Here is a 27,482-nt window from a genome sequence, read left to right on the forward strand (position 1 = left end):
CATGGGTCATGCTCAAAGATAGACCACATGTTAGGACACAAAACCAGTCTGTACAAGTTCGAGAAGATTGAAATCATATCTATCACCTCAGGTCACAATGGCATGAAATTAGAAATCAACTACAGTAAAAACATTCAAAAACACTCAAACACATGGAGGCTAAATAGCATATTATTAAACAATGAATCGGTTACCAATCAGATCAAGAAAGAAATCAAAAACTTCCTGGAAACAAATGAAAATTAAAACTCAACAACCCCAAATCTATGGGACACAGCAAAAGCAGTCCTAAGAGGGAAGTTCATCGCAATGCAGGCCTACCTCAAAAAGCAAGAAAAATTTTTAGTGAACTATCTAACCCTATAACTTAAAGAAATAGAAAGCTCCCCTGTGAAGCAGTCCGTACCAGCACTTTTGTTTGCTGGGAGTTTTTTATTACTACTTTGATTTCATCAGTTATTATTAGTCTATTCAGGTTTTCTGATTCTTCCTGATTCACTTTTACATGATCTCACTCATATGTGGAATCTAATAAACAAAATAGACTGAGGAGCAAACTAGATCCAGAGACAGAGAAGCATGGAATAGACTGATGAAATTCAGTGGAAAGGTGGGGGTGGAGGAGTGGGTGGGGAGAGATTAATCAAAGAACTTAATGTATACAGGCAAAACCCATGGATACAGACAATGGTGTGGTGAAGGCGGGGGTGGGGGGGATGCAGGGTGGAGGGGATCAGTGGGGAAAAAGGGGGAATATCTGTAATACTTTCAACAATAAAGATAAATTAAAAAAAAAAAAAGATACCTGCACTCCCATGTTCACTGCAGCACTAATCACAATAGTGAAGGTATAGAACAACTTAATGTTTGTTGATGGGTGAATGAATAAAATGTGACGTATATATATACACACACAGATGCATACATACACACACATATATATGTATATATAATTCAGCCTTACAAAAGTAAATCCTGTCATGCAATAACAACATAGATGAATCTGAAGAACATTATGCTAAGTCAAATAACTCAGGCAGAGAAAGACAAATACTGCATAGTATCATTTACATGTGGAATCTGAAAAAAGTCAAACTCATTGAAACAGAGAGTAGAACGGTGGTTGCCAGGGTCTGGGGGGTGGGAGGAAAGCAGAGAAGTTGGTAATAGAACAGAAACTTTCAGTTAAAAAATGAATAAGGTCTGAGGATCTAATATATAACATAGTGATAAATACTGTGTTATATGGTGTGTTGTATAATTGAAATTTGATTTGCTCAGAACATTTGTTATGGGTTCTGACAAGAAAGAGAACAGAATTTTAAAAATTAACAATCTTAAATTATTCCCAGTAATCATTTGTTGGTGTTAGTGTTAGTATTGTTACATTGAGACTATCATGTATACATTGTGGAATAAAGTAAATTAATTCATTTAAAAATGAAAATGGGAAACAGAACAATGCATGCATGATGAAGCAAAATAAATGTGAGGCAACATAACACAGTCTTCTGGTAATATGCTGAGGAAACACAAACTGAGATATGTGGGATCTAAGGGAGATGAGGTTAATCAGGGAAGAAGAGGCTCCAGATAGGACTTAAGGGAAGTGAAGAAGAGAATCCAACAGTTTAACATTTGCCCAATCTCTGGAAGGGAAAAGATATGAAGAAATCATAATATATTGGTCGAGATCTTTTGCATATAGCTGGAGCTTGGAACATATAGATAAACCCAAAGAAATCAGCTTCTTTGTGAATGTGAGATTCAATATTTTGGAAAGCATAGGCAATGGGCTTTCTGCCTAGGACTAGACAGAAAGGACAAGGCTCTTGTCTCTGGCTGGGTACAAGTGAGAGGGACAGAATCATGGAAATGTGCCCAAGCCCATTCTGTATCTGTGATTTGCAATCACAAGTCCTGATGCACAGATCTGTAAGTTGAGCCAGCTGTCTTCAGGGAGTCCCCACAGGAATATCTCATTCTTTTCATCAGCCTTCCTCTACAATGCTCCAGGTGCTGTTCTGGGTACCAGGAAGAGAGGGATGACTAAAACACGTTCATTGCCCTCGTGGAGCTTATATTCTAGAAGATTTGACTCTCCACCACCCAGCAAAGGACAGTTGATGCTATTTACACTTAAAGTATTTGTCACTCAGAAAAGGGAATACCTAAGAAAGAGCGAGACCACCACCTTCACCAGCTGCACATTGGAGTTAGTTTTAACCTTGAGCAAAGGTAGAATGAGAATTAAAGGGACCACTAGGAGCCCTGCCAGTTTAATAAAGGAACTGCAGAACTGCAGCCAGGAAAAAAGCCCCAGAGTGGACAGAGGCAGCTGACCATTCAAATCAGATGATACAGCCCAATGGGCAACTCCAAAAAAAGTATATTGTTAAAGGCAACACTGGCATTTTAACCAGACCCCATGCACATTTTTGGCTAAATCGTTGTGATGGGGGAGGGGTGAGAATAAGAGGCAGCCTGGCAATAAGCTTGGCCTCAGAATCTTAAAATTCACTAAGGAAGGTTTAGAGTAAAAGAGTCAAAAATTACCAGAGACCTAATAACAAGTCTTCTTTAAGCTGTCAGAAAATGGAGGAGGACAAGCAGAACAGGCTGAAGTTTGGAATTTTCTCTAAGAAAATTCAAGTACGAATACTATAAAAATCTACACAATGTTCCTCATAAGGCAATAAATTACCTTTTCAAAAAATGCCATTTCAACCGCTTTCAAAATGTTTGTTAATGGTTCTCAAACTATGCCTCCAAGGATAACAACATTCTCAATGTAAGGTATTTTTCACTTTTTTTTCCTTAAACCTATGGCACTAATTAATGATTTCCCTAAAGAATGCCAGAGGGAGATAAGGGAACAAACAACAAATAAATTTTACTTGGAAAAAATAATAGCTGATCATGCTTAGTCCAACATCTTTTTTGTTTTCCATTCACACGTGTGATCGGAGATGTGCTTTTTATATTGCAAACCTCTAACATCCTAGGAGAGTGCACCCAGGAGACCCTTCACTCCCTCGCCCTCTGTAAAGAGGCTCACCTCTCCACAACACAACCGCACTGTGGATACCACTGTAAGGCATAGGGAACATTGGTATATGCTGGAGAAAGTACTGTTCCAGGCCCTGGCCGGCATGGCTCAGTGGTTAGAGAGTCAGCCCTTGCATTCAAGGGTGGTGGGTTCAATCCCTGGTCAAGGGCACGTACCTGAGTTGCAGGTTCGATCCCCAGCACAGGTAGGGGCAAGTGTGAGAAGCAACCAATGTGTCTCTCTCGCCTCAATGTTTCCCTCCCTCGCTCCCTCCCTCCCTCTCTCTCTAAAAATCAATGGGAAAAATATCCTCCAGTGAGGATTAGCAAAAAAGAAAAAAGAAAAAATACTGTTCCAGGAATCAGATGACCCGAGGTAAACTTCCTGGATCCCGGTTTCTGCATTCCTAAATGGAGATAACACTGCCGTCTCTTTCACAAAGGGCTAAATGGATCATGCATTTTAAACAGCAGTGTAAACTAAAAAAGGCTATACAAATATAAGGCATTATTATTAATTAAAATCTTCATTAAAAACAAAAAAGAACACCAGTAATGCCCTCTTGACCTCTTGAATAACTGTACAAAAAAGCCCTTTACTCCCCGAGCAGCACGAAATTTGTGCTAAACTGTTTATCTTCAAGCACATCAAGCTCACAATCTAATCATTACTAATTTCAAAAATATTGAGCCTTTTTTGTTCTCTAGACTGGACCTAGACTGCATCTTACATTTTGAATTTATAACCACAATCAAGATTTAAAATATTCATTCAGCCCTACCTCAATTTCTCAACTGAGGAAATTTATTGGTCCCTTAAGTTCATTTCTCCATGGGGATTTCTTTCCCAAATAATTCAAAATTGGGTGGATGCTGCTAATTTATTTTTAATTTTTTTTTTTAATTTAAGTTTATTGAGGTGACAGTGGTTAATATGAACATATAGGTCTCAGGTGTGGGTTTCAGTGTTACAAGATATGTATACTGCACTGTGCGTCCACCACCCAAAGTCATATCTTCTCCTGTCATCATATATTAGGACTCCCTTCACCTCCACCCTCTTCCCTCTGGCAACCTCCACATTGCTGTTTGTGCCCATGAGTGTCAGTTTTATATCCCACACATGAGTGAAGTCATATGGTTCTTGGCTTTTTCTAACTGACTTATTTCACGTAGCATAATATTCTCAAGGTCCATCCATGTTGTTTCATCCTTTCTTATGGCTGAGTAGTATTCCATTGTGTGCATGTACCACATCTTCTTTATCCAGTCCTCTATCCCAGGACATTCTAGTTGTTTCCATGTCGTGGCCACCATGAATAATGCTGCAAAGAACACAGGGGTGCATATATCTTTGCAAATACATGTTCTCAAGTTTTTGGGGTATATCCAGGAGAGGAATTTCTGGATCATACAGTAGCTCTATTCTTAATTTTTTGAGGAACCGCAAGACTGCTCTCCATAGTGGTTACACCAGTCTACATTCCCACCAGCAGTGAATGAGGGTTCCCTTTTCTTCACAACCTCTCCAACACTTGTTATGGCTTGTCTTGTTGATAACAGCCACTCTAACAGGTATGAGGTGGTACCTCATTGTAGTTTTGATTTGCATTTCCCTAATTGCTAGTGAGGATGAACATCTTTTTATATACCTAATGGCTATTTGTATGTCTTCTTGGGAGAGGTGTCTGTTTGGGTCCTCTGCCCACTTTTTGATTGGGTTGTTTGTTTGATGGTGTTGAGTTTTATGAGTTCTTTATATATTTTGGAAATTAAATCTTTGTTGGAGCTACTGTTTGTAAATATCATCTCCCATCTGGTTGGCTGCCTCATTGTTTTGTTGACAGTTTCTGTAGCTGTGCAGAAGCTTTTTAGTTTGGTATAGTCCCATTAATTTATTTTTGCTTTTACTTCCCTTGCCTTTGGGGTCAAGTTCATAAAATGCTCGCTACGACCAAGGTCCATCAGTTTGGTACCTATGTTTTCTTCTTTGTAACTTATTGTTTCAGATCTTATATTTAGTCTTTGATCCATTTTGAATTAATTTCTGTAATCCAGTTTCATTCATTTGCATGTGGCTTTCCAGTTTTCCCAGGACCATTTATCTTTACTCCATTGTGTGTTTCTGGCTCCTTTGTCAAATATTATCTGCCCATATAGATATGGTTTTATATCTGGGCTCTCTATTCTGTTCCACTAATCAGTGTGTCTGTTTCTGTGCCAATACCATGCTGTTTTGATTATCACAGCTCTGGAGTATAATTTGAAGTCAGGGAGTATGATACCTCCAGCTTCATTCCTGTTTCTCAGAATTTCTTTGGCTAATTGAGGTCTTTTGTGATTCCATACAAATCTGATGATTTCTCATTCTATTTCTCTAAAAAATGACATTGGTATTTTGATGGGGATTACATTAAATCTGTATATTGCTTTGGGTAATATGGCCATTTTAACCATGTTGATTCTTCCAATCTATGAACACAGAATATTTTTCCATTTTGTTTTGTCTTTTTCAATCTCTTTTAATAATGCTTTGTAATTTTCAGTGGATAGGTCTTACACATCCTTTGTTAAGTATATTCCTAGGTATATTATTCTTTTGTTTGCAATTGCAAAAGGAATTGTTTTTTCATTTTTTTTCTGAAGTTTTGTTATTAGTATACAGAAAGGCAATAGATTTTTGTACATTGATTTTGTATCCTGCAACCTTACTGTATTTGTTTATTGTTTCTAATAGTTTCTTGGTGGAGTCTTTAGGGTTTTCTATATACAGAATCATGTTGTCCACAAAAAGTGACAGTTTTACTTCTTCCTTCTTTATTTGGATGCTTTTTATTTCTTTCTCTTGCCTTGTTGCTCTGGTTAGGACTTCCAGAACTATGTTGAATAAGAGTGGTGAGAGTGGACATCCTTCTCTTGTTCCTAATCTTAGAGGAAAAGTTTTCAGTTTGTCACCACTGAGTATAGTATTAGCTGAGGGCTTATCATATGTGGCCTTTATTATGTTGAGGTACTTTCTTTCTATTCCTATTTTATTGAGCGTTTTGATCATAAATGGATGTTGTATCTTATCAAATGCTTTTTCTGCATCTATTGATAAAATCATATGATATTTATCCTTTCTTTTGTTAATGTGGTGTATTGCATTGATTGATTTATGTATGTGCCCCTGAAATAAGCCCCACTTGATCATGATGTGTTATTTTTTTTTACGTATTATTGTATTCAGTTTGCTAGTATTTTGTTTAGGATTTCTGCGTCTGTATTCATCAGAGATCAATTGGTCTGTAGTTTTTGTGTGTGTGTGTATGTTGTCCTTGCCAGGTTTTGGTATCAGGGTTACAATGGCCTCATAAAATGTGTTAGGAAGTATTGCCTCTTCTTCAATATTTTGGAAGAGTTTGAGGACAGGTTTTATATCTTCTTTGAACATTTGGTAGAATTCATTAGTGAAGCCATCTGGTCCTGGACTTTTATTTTTGGGGATGTTTTTGATGGTTGTTTCAATCTCCTCACTGCTAATTGGTTTATTTAGATTTTCCATTTCTTCATGATTTAGTGTAGAAAGGTTACATATTTCTAGGAACTTATCCATTTCTTCTAGGTTATTGAACTTGGTGGCATATAATCATTCATAATATTCCAGTGTGATCCTTTGTATATGTGCTGTCTGTGGTGACTTCTCTCTCATTTCTGATTTTGTTTATATGGGTCTTTTCTCTTTTTTCCTTAGTGAGTCTAGCCAGGGGTTTGTCAATTTTATTAATCTTTTCAAAGAACCAGCTCTTTGTTTTATTAATTTTTTGTAGAGTTTTTTTTGTTCTCTATTTCATTTGATTCTGCTCTATTTTTGTTATTTCCTTTCTTCTGCTGACTTTGGGTTGCTTTTTTTCTTCTTTTCCTAGTTCTTTGGATGCCATTAATTTATATGAGATACTATCCTCTTTGCCACATTTACACATAGTTGAACTCCATAAAGATAATTTGCTCACACATAAAATTGCATCAAAAAATTATTAGGAGAAAAAGAAATTACTAGGAGAGATAAGATTAATTTTGACATAGTATAATGATCTCCTTCCCAATCCCTGAAGATAATAACAATAATAATAATAATAATAATTACTAAATACCACAAAGTATTCTACAGTTAAGAAGAAAGTTGTTCTAAGGATACCACAGACTCTTTTCTAGCTAGAAGGTGAATTTCCTGAGGAACCAAGACTCTTTCTTAAACCCTCCTCCCATGAAAAATTAAGACAGAAGACAAAAAGGGAAAGAGTATGAAGATATGTGGTATTTAAAACTCTGAAATGACTTTATTTTATTAAAATCCATTAATAAAAGAAAGACTAAGAAATGCCTCCTCTCTATGCCACTTACCAGCTAAGAACACCACTATCCAACCAGTTATACGAACCAGAAACTCCAAAGGAACTTGTGAGTCCTCCATCTTCCTCTTCCTCAACATCAGCCCCTGTTCTCTTCTATCCCTAAACATTTCCAGAATTCTCTCACCTTCCTCATCCCCACTGCCATGATCACCACTCACTGGGGTTGCGGTAATAACCTTCAAACAAGTCTCCCTGCTTCCAGTCTTGTCACTTCCAAGTCACCATTCACAGAGCAACCAGAGTGATTGTTCTTAAGCCAAAAACACGACCATGTCTGATCCCCTGATTAAAATAACTCACCAGGAAAAAAATCCTAAATCTTAAATCCTTCCAAATCTGAGCCATGCAAATATCTTCAGTGTCATCTATCAACCTTGGCTGGCCCCTCAGACTCTGCCCCCTAACCTTTCTGAAATCCTTAAAATTCCCTGAACAGGTCATCCTTGCTCTCTGCTTCTGGGCTGTAGGAATGACAGAGAAACCTAAAGAAATGGGTTTATTTCTCTCATTGAACAAGGAGGCCACAAGTAAGCAGCAGGAGCCACTGGTGAAGATCTCAAGGGTCCTGAGCCAATGCATCTGCTATTCCTTCAGCCTCTCCCTCAAGGTCCCAGATGAAAGCCACAGGCACTGCAATCATATTCTAGGCAAGAAGAAAGTAGGAAAAGAAACTATAAAATGGGGTGGGTCTAATAAAAATAATAACGATAGCCAAGAGTACATTTACTTTGAACAATATACTATTTTAAGTGCTTTATGCTCATTAATTCGTTTAAAGCTTTGAGACAGGCATTCTGTTCTCTTCCTCATTTTGTGGGTATAATTTGCTCAAGGTCCCATGACTAGTATGTGGAAGGTGGAAGTCAAACCCAGAGGTCATGTTCTTTAACAGGACCTACTCAGCCTCCCCAAAACAAACAAAAATGGCCTATCAGACGTCTGCTAAATGGGAACTTTGTCACCAGCCTCGGGTTGTAATTCACCACCCTAACAAATACAGATCCACTGCCACCCTAGTTTAAGCCACCATCCTATCTTGCCCTTTACCTTTCTTACCCTTTACCTTTCTCCAGCTTACCCTTCACAGTACACAGAGCCTCAAAGGGGTCTTTTAAAGAATGACAACCTGATTTATCACTCCCCTCCAAGGCTTCCCAGGACAATCATAATAAATCCAAATTCACGTGACAGTCACTTGGGGAGTTTTTAAAAATGCTGATGCCACGGTGACCACCGAGGGAAAGGGAGGAAGGTAGAAGAGAGCACAGGGGAGGATAAAGAGCGATGGAGACTTGGCCTGAGCGGCGCACACACAGTACAACACACAGATGATGCAGCAGAGAGTGGTACACCTGAACCTATATAATCTTATTAACCTATGTCAGTCACACCAATGAATTCAATAAACAAATAAATAAAAATGCTGATGTCTGGGTATCACCAGAGATCTTGATTCATCTGCTCTGGGGTGAGGCCTGAGCCAGCTAGAGAACTGCAATGTGCAGCCAGAGCTGAAAACACTGCCACCTACCAGTCTCATCTCCCAGCACTTCTCACCTGGTTCACTGGGACCCAACCACAGCCACAGCGGCCTTCTCCCCCTTTCTCATATACCCCAAGCTCATGCCCACCTTACAGCCTTTACGCTGTAAGCCCATCCGTTTGAACCAATCTTCCCCTTGATCATCACTTAGGTTTCAGCTCAAATGTCACTTCTCAAGGAGACTTTCCTGACCTCGGTGAAAGCTGTTTCCCACTGTGCACAGCATCCCTAAAGTGTCACTGAAGGAACTGGTAGAAAGCAGTGAGACACATGGGGAGTAAGAGCCCCTCACACTCACCCAGGATAAACAGTGCCTGCAACAGTGCTGGTGCTCAAATGAAGGAAGGAAGCAAAGAAGACTGGAACCCTTAAATTGTAAGCCCCTACTGAGGAGCCACCATTATACATCCAGGCTCTGGGTTGGTACAAAGTGAGTGGTGAGATATAAAATGCCAGTGACTATGGGAAAGGGTGAATTATATGAAGGGTTTAACACCTCAGACATCTTATTTTCTAAAAATAAGACTATGGAAACTGCTAATCTAACTAATTTTTCTACAAAACAAAAGCAAGAACTAGGAAGACTTCTTATAGCAAATAAAACATCCTAAATAAAATAAACAGTGAACTTTCTATATATATTAACCAAACTCCCAAAATGTGTCCTGGCATTCAAGACCTTGTTTTATCAGGTAAAAAGGTACACGTCCCTCCCCTTACATCACTCTCCTCTCCAGTCATACTAAGTAGGACAGCCCATTCCAAACTTGCCTCATGCCTCTTACTGTCCATACTTTGACATCCTGTTTCTTGCTCTAGAATGACCTCTCCAAATCTCTGCTTGTCAAAATTCCAACCATTCTTAAAAGCCCAGATAAAATGTCACCACGTTTTATAACACACTTCCTAATCCTATAACTTCCCAATATTCCATTTTCCCTACAGTATAGAGATTTTATTGTGATTTCTATGCTTCTACTCTGGCCCTATAAAATGTATTCTCTATACATCAATAAGGTAGGACTTCTAAAACTAAAATCCCAGCAAGACACTCCCCTTCAAGGGCTTCCCACTGCACCTAAAACACAATCCCAAATCCTGTGGTTCCAGGCTCACCTCCCTTTTGGATCTTATCTTGGACACTCCTATCTTGCTAGCTCTATCCATCCCCACCTCCTGCCAGCTATGCAGAGTGGCCTACTCTTTAGCCCAGGGCTTTTGCTCCTACCATTCCCTCTGATCAGGCAACTCTTGGCTCTCCCCAAAACTGGCTTCCTCTAATACTTCAGGTGTCTCCTCAAGGAAGCTTCCCAGCCTGCTCTAGGAAGGCAGCTTCGCTTTTTACTTTCTGCCACTCCAGAGACAAACTGCACACTTCACAAGCTGTAACTATTTACTGTTTATATGCTTATTTCCTGTCTCTCTATTAGCATACAAGCTCCTGGGAGATGGCGACCATACCTGCATTATCACCACTATTACACTGTCTCCTCAGTTCCTGACAGAATGCCTGGCAAATGGGGGTGAATGAATGAATGAGCACTAAAAGTCATATCTAATTCTTTGTCTCCATAGGAGATGAAGTCATTTTTCTCAGAACCCCAGTGGAACTGTGTTTTCTACCTGTAGTAATATTCTCATGGAGTGCTGTACGGCAGTTATTTCTTTGTGAATTTGTCATCAACCAAGCTAAATTTGTTCTTAATCGTCTCTGATCACAATACCTCATTAAGCTCTAATAAAGAACCACCCTGGTCAAGTGGCTCAGTTGGCTGCAGCATTGTGCAACTGACCAAAAACGTTGCCGGTTCGATTCCCAGTCAGGGTGCATACCTAGGTTGCAGGTTTGATCCCTGGTCGAGACACATTTGAGAGGTAACCAGTCAATGTTTCTCTCTCTCTCCCTTCCTCTCTCTCCAAAATCAATAAAAGCATATCCTCAGGGGAAGATTAAAAAAAGGGAACAACAGAAAAAGGAGGATCAGGAGAAAGGAAAGAGGAAAGAAAAACAAAGGACAGGGGGAAATGGGAAAGAAATCGTAAGATAAGAAAGGAAGGAGGGAGTCTAGAGGGAACATGAATATTAGAAAAAATTTCTTCATAATTGATTAATAACATACAGATTAATAAAGTGATGACTTTCTCCTAATTTGGGGGCCAACACCTCTCTATTTTTCCCTATGCTCTTTTCCTCCTTCTTTTAATTTCAACTGAATATCCTCCCCATACCCTTGTGGTGTTGTTTTTACCTTAGGACCCAGATTGACAAGTGACTAGTATTCTCCACTTCTTTGGGGGATGGGTTAAGTCTGTTATATCTACAATCTCTCAAACTGACCTTGAAAACCCAACCAGGGTAGCTGCCACTCCTCAGCACAGAAAGGAGTAACCAACAGGGCAGCCAGCTCCAGATCAAAGTTTATTTTGAAAAGAGTAGACTACCGACAATTTCCATTCCTGGAGATCAAATCAACAGTCTTTGTTGTTCTCTCATTTTTCTTCAGCCACTTCTATCTGTGTTGAGTTGAGCTGTGTGTTTTCCTATACTTCCTGTTTGTTTTTCTGGGATCAGAATGAGGTAGGGTGCCTGTGACTATATCATACCAAAGGGATTTTTCAGTTATTCATAAAAGAGAAAGTCTTGGTTAACAAGTTCCTTCCTTGGCTATAGGAAAAGAGGTGGGAGTAAACTGAGCAGTGGGGCAAAGGAAAAGGAAGCATGAGATGGGGAAAGGCTCTCACACAGCAAAGTGCAAGTAGAAAACAGAAATGATTTCAAAACAGCCAAAGAGTATCCTCTGGTGATTAAAATGAAAGGTGAAGAGCTTCAAAGAGCAAAATACTGGAATTAGTTTCTCATCCAAAGAACCAGAGAAACTTTTTTCCTTTACCAAGTATTTAAGAAAGGTAGAAGGCGTTTATAAATGTTCAGGAAAGCTAAGTGAAGGTTTTATTACTATTCATTCATCTATGCAACTCTTTTTAACTATAGTAATTTTACTCTAATTAGTAACAGATTTTTTTTTTCTCTTCTTATGCCACACTCCCCATTCTCCATGTCCCTCTGAGGCAAATTAAATCAACAATTAGTGTTTCTGTGGTTTTTTTCCCATTCCGGTTACATCATGTGCAATAAAAGTAAACATATTTATAACAAAACATGTTGTGCAATACAATATACTTCTTCATTTTTCTGGTCCTTAAACTTAAAAATTAATAAACAGTCTACATTCCCACAAAATTAAATTCCTTGGTATTTCAAATTCTTAGTACAATGTTTCCTAGCCCTTGAATTCCTAGAAACATGTAAGGATAGCTCAGAAGAAACAAGGTGCTGAAAAAACACAAAAAATAATGGCTGCAAAGTGATTATGAGAACTTATTTGATTTCATAAGAGTCAGCTGTGAACAGTTTCAGCCTCAAGGTTCCAAACTTTTCTTTATTATAAAAAAGATTCAGCCTTTGAGGTTAAACTGTACACCCCCAGGATCTTAATGAAGGCTTCAAATGTAAATTGGCATAAAATGGTATCAAGTTAGAATCGAACAAATCTAAAATTAATGATAAAATTTCCATGTAAATCAAACTAATAACAAATCAAACAAATTTAATAATACCAAGTATATTACTTTCCACTACATTTAAAACTTGGAAACACTGAGATCTTATTTTATTCAAAGTTGCTATGAACTATAAAGAACCACAAAATTTTAACTAAAAGAAAGGAATGAAATTATAAGATATATTTCTTAGTAGCCTATGAGAAATATTTAATTACTGATTTGGAGATTCGTGTATTTCCCTAAAAACTGTCAAGTTTCTATAACAAGCCCCCAAAATTATCTGATAAATAATACAATAAGGATAACAAGGGGGGGGTCTCATGTTCATTGCTAAATATATGTTCTGATAAAACTTCAGAACCATATCTAGATTCTAATCTCAAATATTTGTATTGTTTGCCCACAGGGTGGGGACTGGTTTTCAGTCTATATTTAATAATATATTTTTGAAGCAAATTCAACTACAGTAATAATAGTAGCAACGAGGGTAAACTTATACGCCTAATTCCTTAGCAAAAATCAAATGTAGGATGTGAACACACATCACTAAACCCTAATAATAGAGCAATGAACCATAATATCTACTCAGGCCCAGCACCTGACCCTGTGGACTCTGCCTGCATTACAAACTCCAAGCCCAACCACCCTTTCCTAACTGCGCCACTTCCACTCTCAGCCAAGTCACCATCCCTCTTGACAACTACCATGGCCTCTTGACTGCCCTCCGTGCTCCCTCCTTGATCAGCTACAATCCATTTTCCACTCCAAAGCCTGAAGAATCTTCAGAACTATCTATCAGACCATCACACTCACGTGCACATTTTCCCTCCCCCTCCTCCTCCTTAACCTTCCTTTCCTGCAGCAACAAAGAGGTTGTATAAACAGCATTCTATTGTTGTTTTCTCCTTCTCAAGCTCTGATGAGAATGGGGCTAAGAAAAGTGGTCTCCCAAGTTAGCGTATTTTTAGTAGTGATATTCTCCTACCTTCAAAATTTGGAACAGAAAAAGTGCAGGTCACTGACGCCACATGTCTGATGAGCCCAACCTTCCAGAACACTGCTAGGAAGAACCAGAGATGCAAGGGATGAGAAAGGGGATTCATGGCTATCTCCAAGTCCATGCCTTAAAGTTCTCTCATATTCTAGACAAACCTGAGTCATCCATTTTTCTGTATGTAACCAGAGAGAATATATTGCTGGGGACTAAAGCTCTTGAGGCGGGCATGTGGGAAGCATTAGGTACATAACCACACTTTGGAATGCTACCTGGAAACCTTCAGCAGAAGCCCTGCTTTACCCTCCAACAGAGTTCAGTGGAAATAAAGCCCCAGGAAAATGGTCAGGGCCACCCTTGCCAAGTAAAGATGCTTTCAAGGGTTCCTCAAGTACAGTGCAGGCAGTTACTTGCCTACCCACATCTCAACCCTCAGAAGGCAAAGCCATCCTACTTTCTGTTTCTCCACTACCTTCTTCAGAGTCAGGCACCTGTACACACTGTTCATTGCTATCAGTTTATTCAGAAGCTGCTGCTTTACTGCCATACATTTTTAGAGAGTACTTCTGAGTTCAGTCTGTACTTGAAAATTGTAACTGTAGTTTTTAAAGCAAATACAAAGATATTCTGTTATCAATGGAAACTGAGCAAAACAGCAGATATGGATATACTTTTAGAAAAACTTTGTCAGTATGTGAGCAAAAGAATCAAACTTTTAGGTTTTAAAATGTCAGGCCTTAAAAAATTATTTGTTTTAAAACATATTAGAGCCCTTCTGTGATATAGCCAACCTGCAAAATGACCTGGTGTTTCTTGCACACCCCTGTGTAGCCCTCCTACCTACCCACCCAAGGTGGCCTGTGTAACCAACCAATAGGATATTACTGATATGACAGAGGAGTGTGACTTCCAAGACTAAGTCATAAAAGGCATTGTGGCTTCCACTTTGCTCTTTAGGATCGTTCACTCTGGGAGAGAGCCAACCTTTGTGCCAGGAGGACACTCAAGCAGCTCACAGAGAGGCCCAAATGGGAATAAGTGAGACCTGCCAACAACCAGCACCATGTGAGTTGTGTCAGTCTCAGCCTATTGATGGTGAAGCTATCAGCTAGGAATATCTGAGGCACTCATCTGGGCCCCTGTATTATTTTGGTGAGCCCCTGAGGACATTTCCAGAACTTACGCTAAAGTTGTGCCTGGACTAGCCCTTATGGTTCTTATTATGATCACAGGATGCACTTCAACAAACCATCAGGGAACTCTGAAGAACAGTTATTACTCACAGGTCCTGGAGGGTACATGGCACCCCTGAGGGCCACACAGCAAGGTCATGGAGAGAGAGAGAGGAAGTGAGGACCTGGGACTCTGCCTTTATTAGGGTCTGGTGTTGGGGGGGAGTTGCCTAGGGTTTTATGGGCTGAATTTCAATAACATGAGCAGGGATTAGGGCATGGGAAGGGAGAAGCAGGGTCATGGAGGTGGTCAGTTATCTAGGTCACCCAGGTCTTTCTAAAAAGGGAAGTTCATGGGCGGGGGTAGGATGGCCTGGTTCCTTATTTGGTTGTTTTGCCAGTAGCTGCATTCTATAGTCAAAAATATATTTATTCAAGATGGATATCTTTGAAATGTAATACTTTGGGAATCAAAAGCTTAATGCCAGCCACGTAGATTACAATCAGAAATCTTAGTTCTAGGCACTCGCACTACATGAGTGCACCACCTTGGAAGCAGATCCTCCAGCTCTGCTAGCCTTCAGACAACTCGAGCCACAAATAACATCTTGAAATGTCATGAGAAACCCCAGAACAGAGCTATTCATCTAAGGTACTTCCAAATCCCTGACCAAGAGAAACTGTGAGATGATAAACACTTACTGTTTTGGGTGTATTTAGTTATGCAGCAATACATAACTAATATAAAACTTTACATTGTTAAGTTGCTAGCTGACAAATATACCACTAGATGTTAACTATCAATTCATTCTAGGTCCAGCAAGTACATACACTTGAATAAACAATACATATAAACTGGTATCTAACAGCATGGACTCTAAAGTCAGACTAAGTGGATGCAAAGCTATGCTCCATACTGTGGGACCCAAGACAAGTTAGTTATCTATACAATTTTGTAAAGTGGATGTAATAATAGTACTGTCTTATAAGGTGGTTGTGAAAACTGAGTTAATCCTAGTAATGAACAGTGCTCAATTAATGCTCTATTATAATGTATGAATAAATAAATGAGGATATTCTTTATAAAAGGGGAAAATAACACTAAAAATGATTAGGAAAACACACTATTTTGGCCATTGGCTCTTTGGGGAGGGGGAGAGGAGAAAGGGCTTATGCCACATGCTGGGAGGGAGAAAGGGGGCAGAGAAACCAAAGAAAGCAGACAAGAATTGGGTAAATAAGTCTTACTCCCATCTGGCCACAGTAAAGTAGGGTGGCCATATAATTTATCATAAAAACAAGGATACTTCTGGGAGTGAAAAGGAGCCCTATTAAGAATGGTATTGAGAAAACAGGCAAAAAACAGGGCTGTTCCTAGCAAACCAGGTATATAAATACCTGTACGTAACTACAGTATGAAAAACACTGTTGTAATTGAGAATAAAGCTCTGGAAAGGAGATTCAAATTTCAGAGCTCTCCTGAGAGGAGCAGTCAAGGATAAGGGTTTAGAGAGTCAAGAGCGTAAAGTTACACTAAAACCCTACCTGAGGTCAGTACTAGGTTTCCTTTAAGCAGTGGTTGCACTGAGACATTAATAATTTACCCAAAACTCCTAAATTAATGTTTTATTTCCTTAGGTTTTCTCTTAATGTGTCATATGTTCAAATACAATATTAATCTTCCTTTCCTTAAATTTTTAATGGGGCAGAACATATACTAATGTAGGTTTCAGTTAATAGTGACTTTCATTGAACTTTATAAGGTATCAGCTAGTGACAGCCTGCCCTCACTGTAGGTAAAGTATCTTTGAGGAAATAAACACCATCCAGCACTGAACTTTCAAGTGTGATTGGTGAAATTTTTGCGATCTGTACTTAGTGACTTCCTATGCTATTGGTGTTTATGGTAAACAACTCCTATAACTGTGTTCGTGCTTTTTGTTTTAAGTCAAAGAAGCAAGATTTGCATTTGTGGGCTGTCTCTCAAGTTTACTTACTTACTTACTTATTTACTTATTTATTTTTCCCACCCATGTATGGTAAACACAGGCCTATTCCCAGTTCAGTGAGAGCTCTCCCTGAGATAGGCCTAAAATTCATTAAGATTGTTTATACTGAAGGGAGAGACGCCCTCAGAGTTAACCTCTTAAGTTAAAGTACAGGTTTTCTTTAAGTGATATTTTTACTTCCCCTTATTGTGACAGTTATGATGTTTCCATTCAGAAATTATATGGTAGCACATAATTAGGTAATTTGGATAGTGACATATACATTCATGTCTCAGGACTTTACCTAATATGAATGTCAAAACATAATTTTAAACGGTTAAAAATACAATGCACATATAAATATATAATGAGCACATGTTAAAGACATGTAACTCATGATAAAAACAGCAAGGTGGCAAAGGGGTTGATATAGTGCATTTTTTAAAATTCCGGTACAAGATTGCCAAATTACATAAAAAACTAGTTAATGTTCTATGGGCAATAAAATATACAGTTTGGGGTTATCTTTTCTACCTAAGAGAAATCACTTGCTTCATAACAATTTTCTATAAGTTAACTTCTAACCTTAACAGAGCATGAGTACTAATTAATAGTAAATAGTAAGACAAAGTTACATCTTCTAGATAATCAGATGACACTTAGGTCTTGTTAGACAATGCTACATTATGACTTTGAAAGGTTATACCTTCATTTTGTTATCTTATTACCAATTTCAGATCACTTTTCTTAATATAAATAAAATTTTCACCCAATTGTCCATCATAACAACTATACATCTCTCTCCCTGAAAACTGCACCTAATTAAAAAGCCAGTACAGAAGCAGGATCTGGTGTCGAAGTCATATTCCAAGTTCCTTTCCGCACTGTGCTTACCTCCTTATTAGGGTCCTATGCCAAACGTTGACTTTAGGTTCTGAAGTAGCCCTGCTTAGACAACAGCCTGTTTAAGGGCATAAACATAACATGTTCATCCTGATATTCATCACAATGCCCAGAAGATCTTCCTCCTAAAGGTTTATTGACTCATATAAAAAAGCTTCACTGCGTACCTACTATGTACAAAGAGCTGTGTTTGGTTTGTTATATTGAACTGAGTTCTATAAAGGAAACCTGCATAGCCAAGAGAGAATGCCCCAAAGGTCATTTAAAAAATGAAAACAAAAAATCTATCACAACTGCAAAACTGAGGGAGGAAAACAGAAAGGATTAGAAGAGGCAGCATGCCCAAGCTGGTAGCAAAGAAGGGGTGTGTTCGAAGATAAACAGAAAAAATCCATAGTAGGAAACAAAAACAAAGGTAATAGGAAAATTGCTCAATATTACAGAGGTGACTGGTCACGTATTCTTTCACCAAATAGCTAAATTAATGATGACAGTTAACTGGATTCAAAGAAAAAAAATCTAAACAACAAAGAGAGACAAATGACTGCAAATCATTTATATTTGAGTTGAAAACAAGGGAACACTGGAATATTATCAAAGGAGCCTAGCACTATGCCTGTTTTTAATATTACATGATGTCCACTTGTGAAGAAAAGTGGACTCTTATGCAAACCATGGCCCCCACCCCCACCTTGAGCTTAAAAATCTTCAGGAGCTTCTTGTTCTTTGAATGAAATTCACACTACTCCTGTCCAGAGCTTACAAGGCTCAGCAAGATCTAGCCCTAGCCTGCCTTTTCCTCCACTCCTGATCCTATCCCCTTTGCTCATGAAGCTGCAACAAAACAGCTTCCGACAGGTACTAGGACACACCAAGCTCCTCCCCATCTTAGGTCCTTTGTACTTACTGGGCCCTCTATCTATGATGCTCCTGGCTTGGCTACTCCAATATATCCTTCAGGTCTCATCTTTAATATCATCTCCTTGGACAGACTTTTCCTGACCACCCTATCTCAAGGAGCCTCACCCACACCCCACACCAGCACCCTATTATTTTCTAATATAGCACCCTCATTTGTTTCCATGACAATAGAGATCTTGTCTATGTCATTAACCATTATATCCTTAGAACAGTGTCTGGCATACTCTAAGCACTAACATTATAAAGAATGCATGTAGTCAATATGAAGAGCTAGCTAGCCACCAAACAAAGCCCATCGCAAATCCCTAGAATAGCTGTGAAATTTCTAGTGGCTTCTTTAAAAGGTTACTGTGACTCCTGGTAGGCCCAGGCCAGTGGGGCAATATCAGCCTTCATGGCTACAAACTGCTTCAGGTAAGCCCAAAATGTAGTTAGTTCTAGCCTAACTCCCACAAAAGCCTGAAGATTGTTCTTTCTTCTACAAACTTCTGAGTCCTAGGGTTTACCAAAGCGAAGACTGGGCCCCAAAGGGGGATTAGATCCTGAGGTCAGGCCAAATACAGATACCCACACTTTGGGATCTTCATGGCTTTGCAGACCACTTCGCCGTCACAGCTATCAACTCATCACCTGAGAAGCTTCCACCAGCCCCTTACAGATACTCTGCATCTCCACCTGGGGCCTGGCTCCATGCTTCTTGCCTATGTTCAAGGGGAGAAGGAAAGAATTACTAGAAGATATGAGAGGGGGAAACAATGCTGAAGGATAGATACTACCATTCACTGATGGCCAGTTCTGTGTGAGACACTTAGGCGTAGCATCACATTGACCTCAGAAACTAAAATCTAGGAAGAAGATTGATTTTTTTTCTCCATTTATCAAGTTGAGCAAGCCACCTGAGGTGACACAGGTAGAGGGTAGCAGAGGTAAGATCTAGATCTAGGTTTAACTACCTTTAAAAATTATATTATTTCTGGAACCATCTATGTCTTTACAAGCAGTTTTGAGGAAAGGGTGGGAATAGAGGGGAGAGAAAGTACCACAATGACATTGTGCTCACTGCCCTAACATTAGAAGGAAAGAAAAGTTAAAAGGAAAAAAAAAAAAAAAGAGTAGAGAAATGAATAAAAGGAGACAGAAAAGAAAGTCCCCACCCCTGTTCTCCCACCTCCCCCATCTCATGCTTCTTACCAGTCCCAGCCCTTGGCCTGGCACCTTCTCCAGCACCTGTCTGACAAGAGTCCTCTCCTGGGTTACAGGAGGGCACTTCCACTATGACTCGAGCCTGATGGAAACACTTCACTCTTGCTGCACGGTCGAAATCAGTGATGCCTTATTGGCCTCCCTAATTGGAATTCAACACATTTTTCCATAAAATAATAACATTACATTGTGGTTAGGATTTATATTACCAGTGGCTTTTTTATTAAGGAAAAAAAAGAAAAGTATAATAGAGATCTGCTAATCTGGAACCCAAAATGGTCTGAAAACCAAAAGTTTTTTCATAACTCGTTTGGCAGCAAAACCTGACCTGACCTGAACTCATTTGGCCTGAATTCATTTGGAGACAAAATTTGACCTGAACTGACATGAGGCTATTTATAGTTTTTATTTATCCCACTGAGTGTGAATATTCATCAGTTTCACTGCAGAAGTATTAATGTGTTTGATTATAGGATCCTGCTCCAGACCACACTGCAGTGCTATGTAATAACTGGTATATACACAGTATTACCCTTCTCAAAAAAGAAAAAAATCCAAAGTCAGCAAAATCTGGCCTTAAATGTTTTGAATACAGAATTGTAGATCTGCATTTATTCAGATTTAACCTCTTTGAACCTTGGGTTCATTGCAAGTCTGAAATTAGGACGTAAACAACATTATTTCTTTGGGAAAATATATTTTAATTTCAAACAAGCAACTTATAAATGAACTTTGGGAACACCACTAATTCATGGGTTGGAAGCTAATAAAAGTATAAATAAAGAAAAATTCTTCATGATAAAAGGTTTCCATCACGCAAAATAAATGATCAGATTCTGCTTCCCATTCCCACAGAATCTTCAGCTTCTGAAAAGAATGGCCAATCTTCTTGGAGCTCTCTGTGCACTGAAGAGAGTGCTGGAATGTTAGGACACGGACCAAGCTAAAGAGAAGTAACCAGAAATTCTATTAACTGCTTCCATTCTCATTCTATTCATTTACATGTTTGCCAGAATTATGTTTTTATGACTTTTTTTGTTTTGTTACTCCTCACCCAAGGATATTTTTCCATTGATTTTACAGAGAGTGGAAGGGAGGAGAGAAACAGAGAGAGGGAAACATCAACGTGAAAAAGACACATCGGCTGGCTGCCTCCCGCACTCGTCCTGACCAGGGCCAGAGATTAAGCCTGCAACAGAGGTACACGCCCTCGGCCAGAACTGAACTTGCAGCCCTTCAGAGGGCTGATGCTCTAACCACTGAGCCAAACAGGCTAGGGCTGTTTTTATGACTTTTATTGCAATTCAAACTTAACCTTCCTAGCAGTAGAAAAGCATCAAATGTTTTCAACACAAGATGAGTTCAAGGGAAAATCCCAATCTTCTTATAATCATTTTACGAATGTGATGAATCTTGTAGCTTATTATCTTTCTCCAATTTTGTTTTGGCTGCTAGAAAACCCAGAGCCAAAAGCTGAGTTCTAGCACCTGTCTAAAATGTTATACTGTATGTTCTTTGCACTACCCTATCCATACAGGCCTTGTTATTTTTCTCCTGACCTTATTTTCTTTTTGACTCACTTCTTCATCTATTTTTTTTTATGTGGTGGTGGTGGTATTGGTGGTAGTGGGTGTGTATGTATGTGTAAATTTTCTAAAAATCTTTTTGTAATAAAGTGGAGTATGAATAAATAAATAATTAGATACTTAATAATGTACTGGTATGAATCCATTTACTTCCAGTTATAAAAATGTGCATGGATTTTGAACCATAATTAAAATTTTATACCAAATGGCCATGACCATCATTCATGAAAATACTCATAAGTTAGGGAAAGCAAAAGAAGCACCTTAATTATGTTCTGTTTCAAATATATACAGTCACACAAGATATGTGGTTAAGATTTGACCATCACATTACCCTGAGGGCGGAGGAGACCGAGTTTCCAATCTCAGCACACGTGCTGCCTATATCCCTCTGCCCCACATCTCCAACAGTTACTTCCTCAGACACACCACATCTGAGTCAGAGATTGTGACATCCCCACTTCTTGCACCAGACCCTCCTACTTGCTGGAGTTACTGGAAGACACTGGAATAACTGAAAGAAGATGGGGAAGTCCCAAAGAGTATTCATAAAACTTCCCTGAAAGCCAAACACTTCCTGTTCTTCTGCTACATCTGATGACTGTCCTTTGATTTTCCTTTCAGTAGTTCCAAAGCACTAGAATTTCCCCATGTATAATCCATACTTCTGAATAGTTTCCTAGTTAAAATTTCTAAAGGAAAAAATTAGAATTTAAGTAACAAATGGTAATCAAGATTCATAAATAGTAAACTAGGATACACAAGGTAAGCCTGCCTTCCGCCTGCCCCAAGCTGTAAGAACCACGTAGTTCTATGAGGGGGTTTACATGTGCCCTACAACTAGGAAGTTGTATATTCAAGAACATTTTAGGTATCAGTAAGTGGCAGCTAGGTCAGGTGACCTGATATCTTACCCAAAATTGGACTCCAGTAGAATTGCATTTGAATATACTACCAACTCTCCAAAGCTAAAACGAGACTGCAGAGGAAAACCGTTGTTTTAAAAATGCAATTGTTAGTAATATATATAGTATGGTATAAACTGACTTCTTCTGATGTTATCCTATTATGATATCAACGCAAAACAAGAAAATTAGGGAAGATTTTGCAATGTAGAAGTTTGAGTTTTTAAATAAAACAACTTATAGATTAATGTTGTTTTAGTAAAGTTCTAAAAATTTCTTTGTAAGTAGTATTTGATGTTACCTGGCATCTTTAGTTTTAATTTTACCTTGCAAAGTTTTGAGAATTAAGATGCTTCAAATCTCTTTAAAATGATGGATTATGACTTCTGCCACCACAGGAAAGCTGTACCTAGAAAGGTGTGGTAAGCAGAATTCTAAAGATGTTCTCCCAAAGATTCTCAACCCCTAGTTATTCAATCGAGCACTAAACCTAGGTACTGCTGTGAAGAGAAAGGAGTTTGTTGTGTAATTGAAGTTATTAACCAGATGACTTTAAAGAGATTATCCTGGATTGTCCAGGTGAGCCCAAGATAATCACATGAGTACTTTAAAAGCAGCAGAAAAAAACAGAAAGGGAAGGCAGGGATATTGGAAGCATGAGGGTTCCACACACCATTGTTGGCTTTGAAGATGGAAGAGGGCCATGAGCTAAGGGATGTGGAGCTGAGGAAGACCCCTGGCTGATAAGTAGCAGGGAAGTAGGAACTCAGTCCTGCAACCACATAGGACTGAATTCTGCCAATGAGTCTGGAAATGGATTCTCTCCCCAGGACCTCCAGATAAAATCCAAGCCTAGTGATACTTTGACATGGGCCTTATGAGGCCCTGAGCAGAGAACAGAAGAGCCATATTGTGTCTAAACTTCTGACCACGGAAATGGTGAGATGATAAATAAATGTTGTTGTAAGCCACTAACTTTGTGGTAATTTGTTATAGCAGCAATAGAAAACTAATACAGAGGTAAAGCAAAAAAGAACGAAAGGATAAGCACTTCTGAGTCTGTTAAACTCATTTATCTTTATTTAATGATTTCAACTAAAGCACAGAACATTACATAGAAACAGAAAATTAGAATTATAAGTGTGAAATCATCAAAGGGATTTTTTAAATAAAAAATATGTTGTCAATATAACATTTTATTGCTTAATCTCAAGTAGTACCTTGAAATGGGAAATTTTGCCATTATTTTTAAGCAGTTCAAAAAAAGGTTCATAAGGCATAAAGCAAAAATTTGGAAACTAAAATGTGGTTATCATTACTATGAATCTAATCTCTTATTTTATCATGGTCTTCAAGTATACACCACACTCATTAAAATATATGAATAAGAATAATTTTAACTTGGGATGGTAAACAATACAATATACAAATGATGTACTATAGAATTGTATACCTGAAACCTGCATAATTTTATTAACCAATGTCACCCCAATAAATTCAATTTTTTTAAAAAAGGGTTTTTTTAAAAGAATAATTTTAGGTTTTTATTAAGAAAGAGCAAGAACCATTATTTAAGAAAGATAATTACACAGAGAATTCAAGTTAATATAAGGAATAACAGTCTAATAATTAGAGCTTTCCAGAATGCAAAGGACTGCCTTAAAAAGCAGCCAGGCCCTGGCCAGAGTGATTCAGTTGGTTGGAGCATTGTCCAATTCCTGGTCAGGGTACATACCTGGGTTGTGGGTTTGATCCCCGGTCAGGATGTGTGTGGAAGGCATCCGATTTATGTTTCTCTTTCACATCGATGTTTCTCCCTCTCCTTCTCCCTTCCTCTCTTTCTCAATAAAAAAAAGGTATATCCTCGAGTGAGGATTTTTTTTAAAAAGCAGTCAGAAATGTTATAAAAGAGATTCTTACAACTCCAAGAAAAAGTGGCCTAAATGACCTCCACACTCTATTCCAACTCCAAAATTGTGATACCATAATCTCAGTAACACAGTTACACTGCTACAGGAACACTGGCATTATCAGAGTACTAGTTAAATTACTATTATTCTACAGGCCACATGAACTCATTAAACCTTAACATTAGATAAGCAGGGCAATTTTCACATCAACACAAATTATGAGCAGTCCAAGTTTCTAAACAGGAGTAACACATAAGAATACACAAAAACAAAACTATTTTAAAGAGCAGCCTTTTATTTTTGATTCTGCAGAATTCCTTTTCAACCGTGAAGCTGGGATGTACCCTTCGGATTCTGAGGTAGAAGATGAGAAGGGGAGAAAGACCTGGCTAACCATCCTGATGAGAAGGGACTCGGAACACAACATGTTCATACTGAGTGGCACAGAGACACGGAACTCGACTAGTATGAACTGCCCCTTCAAAACAAAACCGGGGGAACTTGCTCATCACAGGATAACAAGAAATTTCCAGGCAACCTGTGATTGCTAATTTACAGAAGATGGTCGGCAGGCTACTGTAAGAAATGTCAACTTGCCCAGTATTCTCTTTCCTAAAAGCAAATGCAAGTGTTTATGCAAGATTCACATTTCACTCAGGTTCATGTTTGGTTTATTTCCTTGAGATTGGCTGAGTTTCCCTGGTTTTGGTGGAGTGAGAATGAGCCAATCACTTCATATTTACCTTTCACTAAGGCCAAATTGGACAAATGCAAATAAACACGTCTTTCAAGTATACCTCTGTCACTCGGGCACCACCTTTGTGTAATGTGCAGGGGGGAAGGGAAACTGCCCTTGGGGCAGCGGGGTGACTCTTGGCCCTCCAGACTAGGCTGCACAGGACCGGCAAGCGCCCCGAACCAAGCTCGGTGCTTATCTGCTGTTCACACAGCGCCACCGCACTCACCAGTTCCTAGAGAAGGGATTCTGAGAAAACAGAAAGAGTCCAGTTCCCTAGAAACATTAAATTAACACAAGGGATCTGGAAACGAAACAGCAGATGCCCGAAAGCTTTCCCCTCGACTGTTTCCTGCCTTCTTGGAAAATCTTTGCATTAAAATAGATTGGATTACCCAGCACCGCCAGATGCTACTCGAGAACTACATTTTGGGCTAACTTGAAGGCAAAGTTTGCCATCTTTTAAAAAGATATTTCTTTCAGAGGTGGTTAAAACAGCGCCTTTGAGTTGTAGATATCAACAAGGACCCAAAGCTGAAGCTTTTTGCATTACAATACAGAACTTTCCATAACATTGACTTGCAAATCAGATGGCCGGGAAAGTAGAAAGGTGGAGCATAAAAGAGGAGTAAGAGTTCAGAATCGGAGATTCATGTCTCTGGAAATTGCTCAGAGCACGGTCCAGGCCCCTTATTTTTACAAATGAGAAAATAATATATGTTTTATTTCTAAGCCTATTTACTTTAACCATAGCCATAAGAACACAAAGGAGTAAAACTATCTAAGCATTTCCAGGGAGTCAAAAACAGAAGCAAAAGGCTCTGAGTAATATTTTATCATTGACCCTATCAGCAAATTAATCACATACTATATAATTTGTAAATTTAAACCAAGATTAATAACCACACACCTTGAGAAAGGGCCTTATGTACAGAATGTATTACACATTCATGTTACTTTCATATTTAAACATTTTTGATAGCTGAGATTAAGAGCCAAGGCTTCCTATGACATATCAGGCTCTCACAGAGGAAATAAAGTTTTTACTGCAGTTGCACCTTTTTTAATATTTTAACTTATTTTCTTGATAACTTTTAAGGCAGGACTCCATAATCCTTAGTCACTATTTTACATGTCATGCTTTCTAGTAAATCAGACAGTAACCTGCAGTCAAAAAAGGATTCTATACTTATCCCAAATTTGGGACTATGAGATGGGGATAAGTATATTACAAAATATTCTCAGCAAAATTAAATATCTTCGCCTAAGCATGACGGCAACAAAACTCATTTTAAAGTAAGGCAGTCAGACAAAATCATTTCATCTGTAATAAAGCAAGCATACAGCACCATGAGAATAGCAGCCCTAAGTATTTTTGTTTTAACAACTCACAGAGGATACACAAAATCTATCATTCCTCCCTGATATATGAAAAAATAAAGGGCAATTTCATAGTAACTTCAGTGCTTTCTAACTTAATGGTTGGACTTTCAGAAAAGCAAGTAAAATTTTTAAGTGTTTAGAAGAAAGCAAAGAAAAATGCTGCAAAAATTATTTGGCTAGCAGGCCATGGAGAAAGCCAGAAACTTTGCAGGACTCACCAAACTACACAGCTATTTTAAAACCGAAAGTCAGCTTTTAACAGGTATTAAATATTTTATACAACAAAATTATCAAATGCATATACTTTTTTTGACATCCTAAATGGACTTATTCCTAACTATTAGTGGAAAACTATATTTACACAAAAATAACTAAACTGCTGTGACAAGAATAACTATCCCCCCTCCCCAATATTATTTGTTGGCTTTTCAAAAAATTTTAAAATGATTATGAAATGAATTTCAAAATGATTATGAAAGATCAAGTGTGACTCCTATATTTTCTAGGTAGGTACTGATGTTAAGAATATGGCTTTCATAGAAATGTATTCCATTCTCTTATTTTCATGTATTAATCACAGTAACAATCAAACAATCTACAAACAAAAATGAACTGAATCAGAAAGCTTCTTTTTAAAACTTTTATTAAAAATAAAACCTTTGGTAAGTGACACATTAGAGAAGATTAGCAGGTTTAAAAATCCCCCTCCAAATAATTTTTTGAAAAAGAGTCTTCATGCCATAAAAAGAGGTTGATAGCTTTAATCTTCAGCATTCCTTTCACACAGCTAAAGGGAATCTCATTTCTGTGATTTCTCCAAACTTAACTGAAATGTTAAAGAAAAGGAGAAATATTTAGATGTTGATTTTTAAAAAGTTATTCTAATCTTCCTACTTCACTATCTAATTTCAGCTTTTCGAAGTTAAATATCTAGTTAAGCGTCTGGTCTGTCTCGGCAGAATTTTTTTTTTTAATCATTACTAAGCAGATGAGGTTAAAACTCTGAATCCAAATGTCATATACTCTTGTAAAAATGTGCACAGTATCATGTGCACATAATCCTTAGTCACTATTTTACATGTCATGCTTTCTAGTAAATCAGACATAAATATACTTTTCCTTCTATATATTTTTGTATCCTTGACCAAACTCCCCCGGTAAAGTTTTTGTTTATATCTGTATCCTAAAATTAAAATGTTTTTATGCTAAAAAAAAAAAAATCAGTGAACTTC

The 27,482-nt window shown here is 38.2% G+C and overlaps 1 protein-coding gene across 3 annotated transcripts in view; it reads right to left on the reverse strand.

Annotated features, from left to right (window-relative positions):
• CRADD (CARD and death domain containing adaptor protein) overlaps window positions 1–27,482 on the reverse strand; it is a 174,439-nt gene that overhangs the window by 98,896 nt on the left and 48,061 nt on the right. The window contains exon 2 of one of the 3 annotated variants that reach the window (XM_087814492.1): window positions 13,535–13,606. The exons of 1 other annotated variant lie outside the window; for it this stretch is intronic. In XM_087814492.1, coding sequence (XP_087670618.1) covers window positions 13,535–13,606 — 72 coding nt within the window. Of the gene's footprint in view, window positions 1–13,534; window positions 13,610–27,482 lie in introns of all 3 variants that reach the window. One more of the 3 variants, XM_087814491.1, reaches the window with a different exon arrangement.

Source organism: Miniopterus natalensis, chromosome 2, assembly GCF_054644295.1.
Source record: "Miniopterus natalensis isolate mMinNat1 chromosome 2, mMinNat1.hap1, whole genome shotgun sequence".
Taxonomy (NCBI): Eukaryota; Metazoa; Chordata; class Mammalia; order Chiroptera; family Miniopteridae; genus Miniopterus; species Miniopterus natalensis.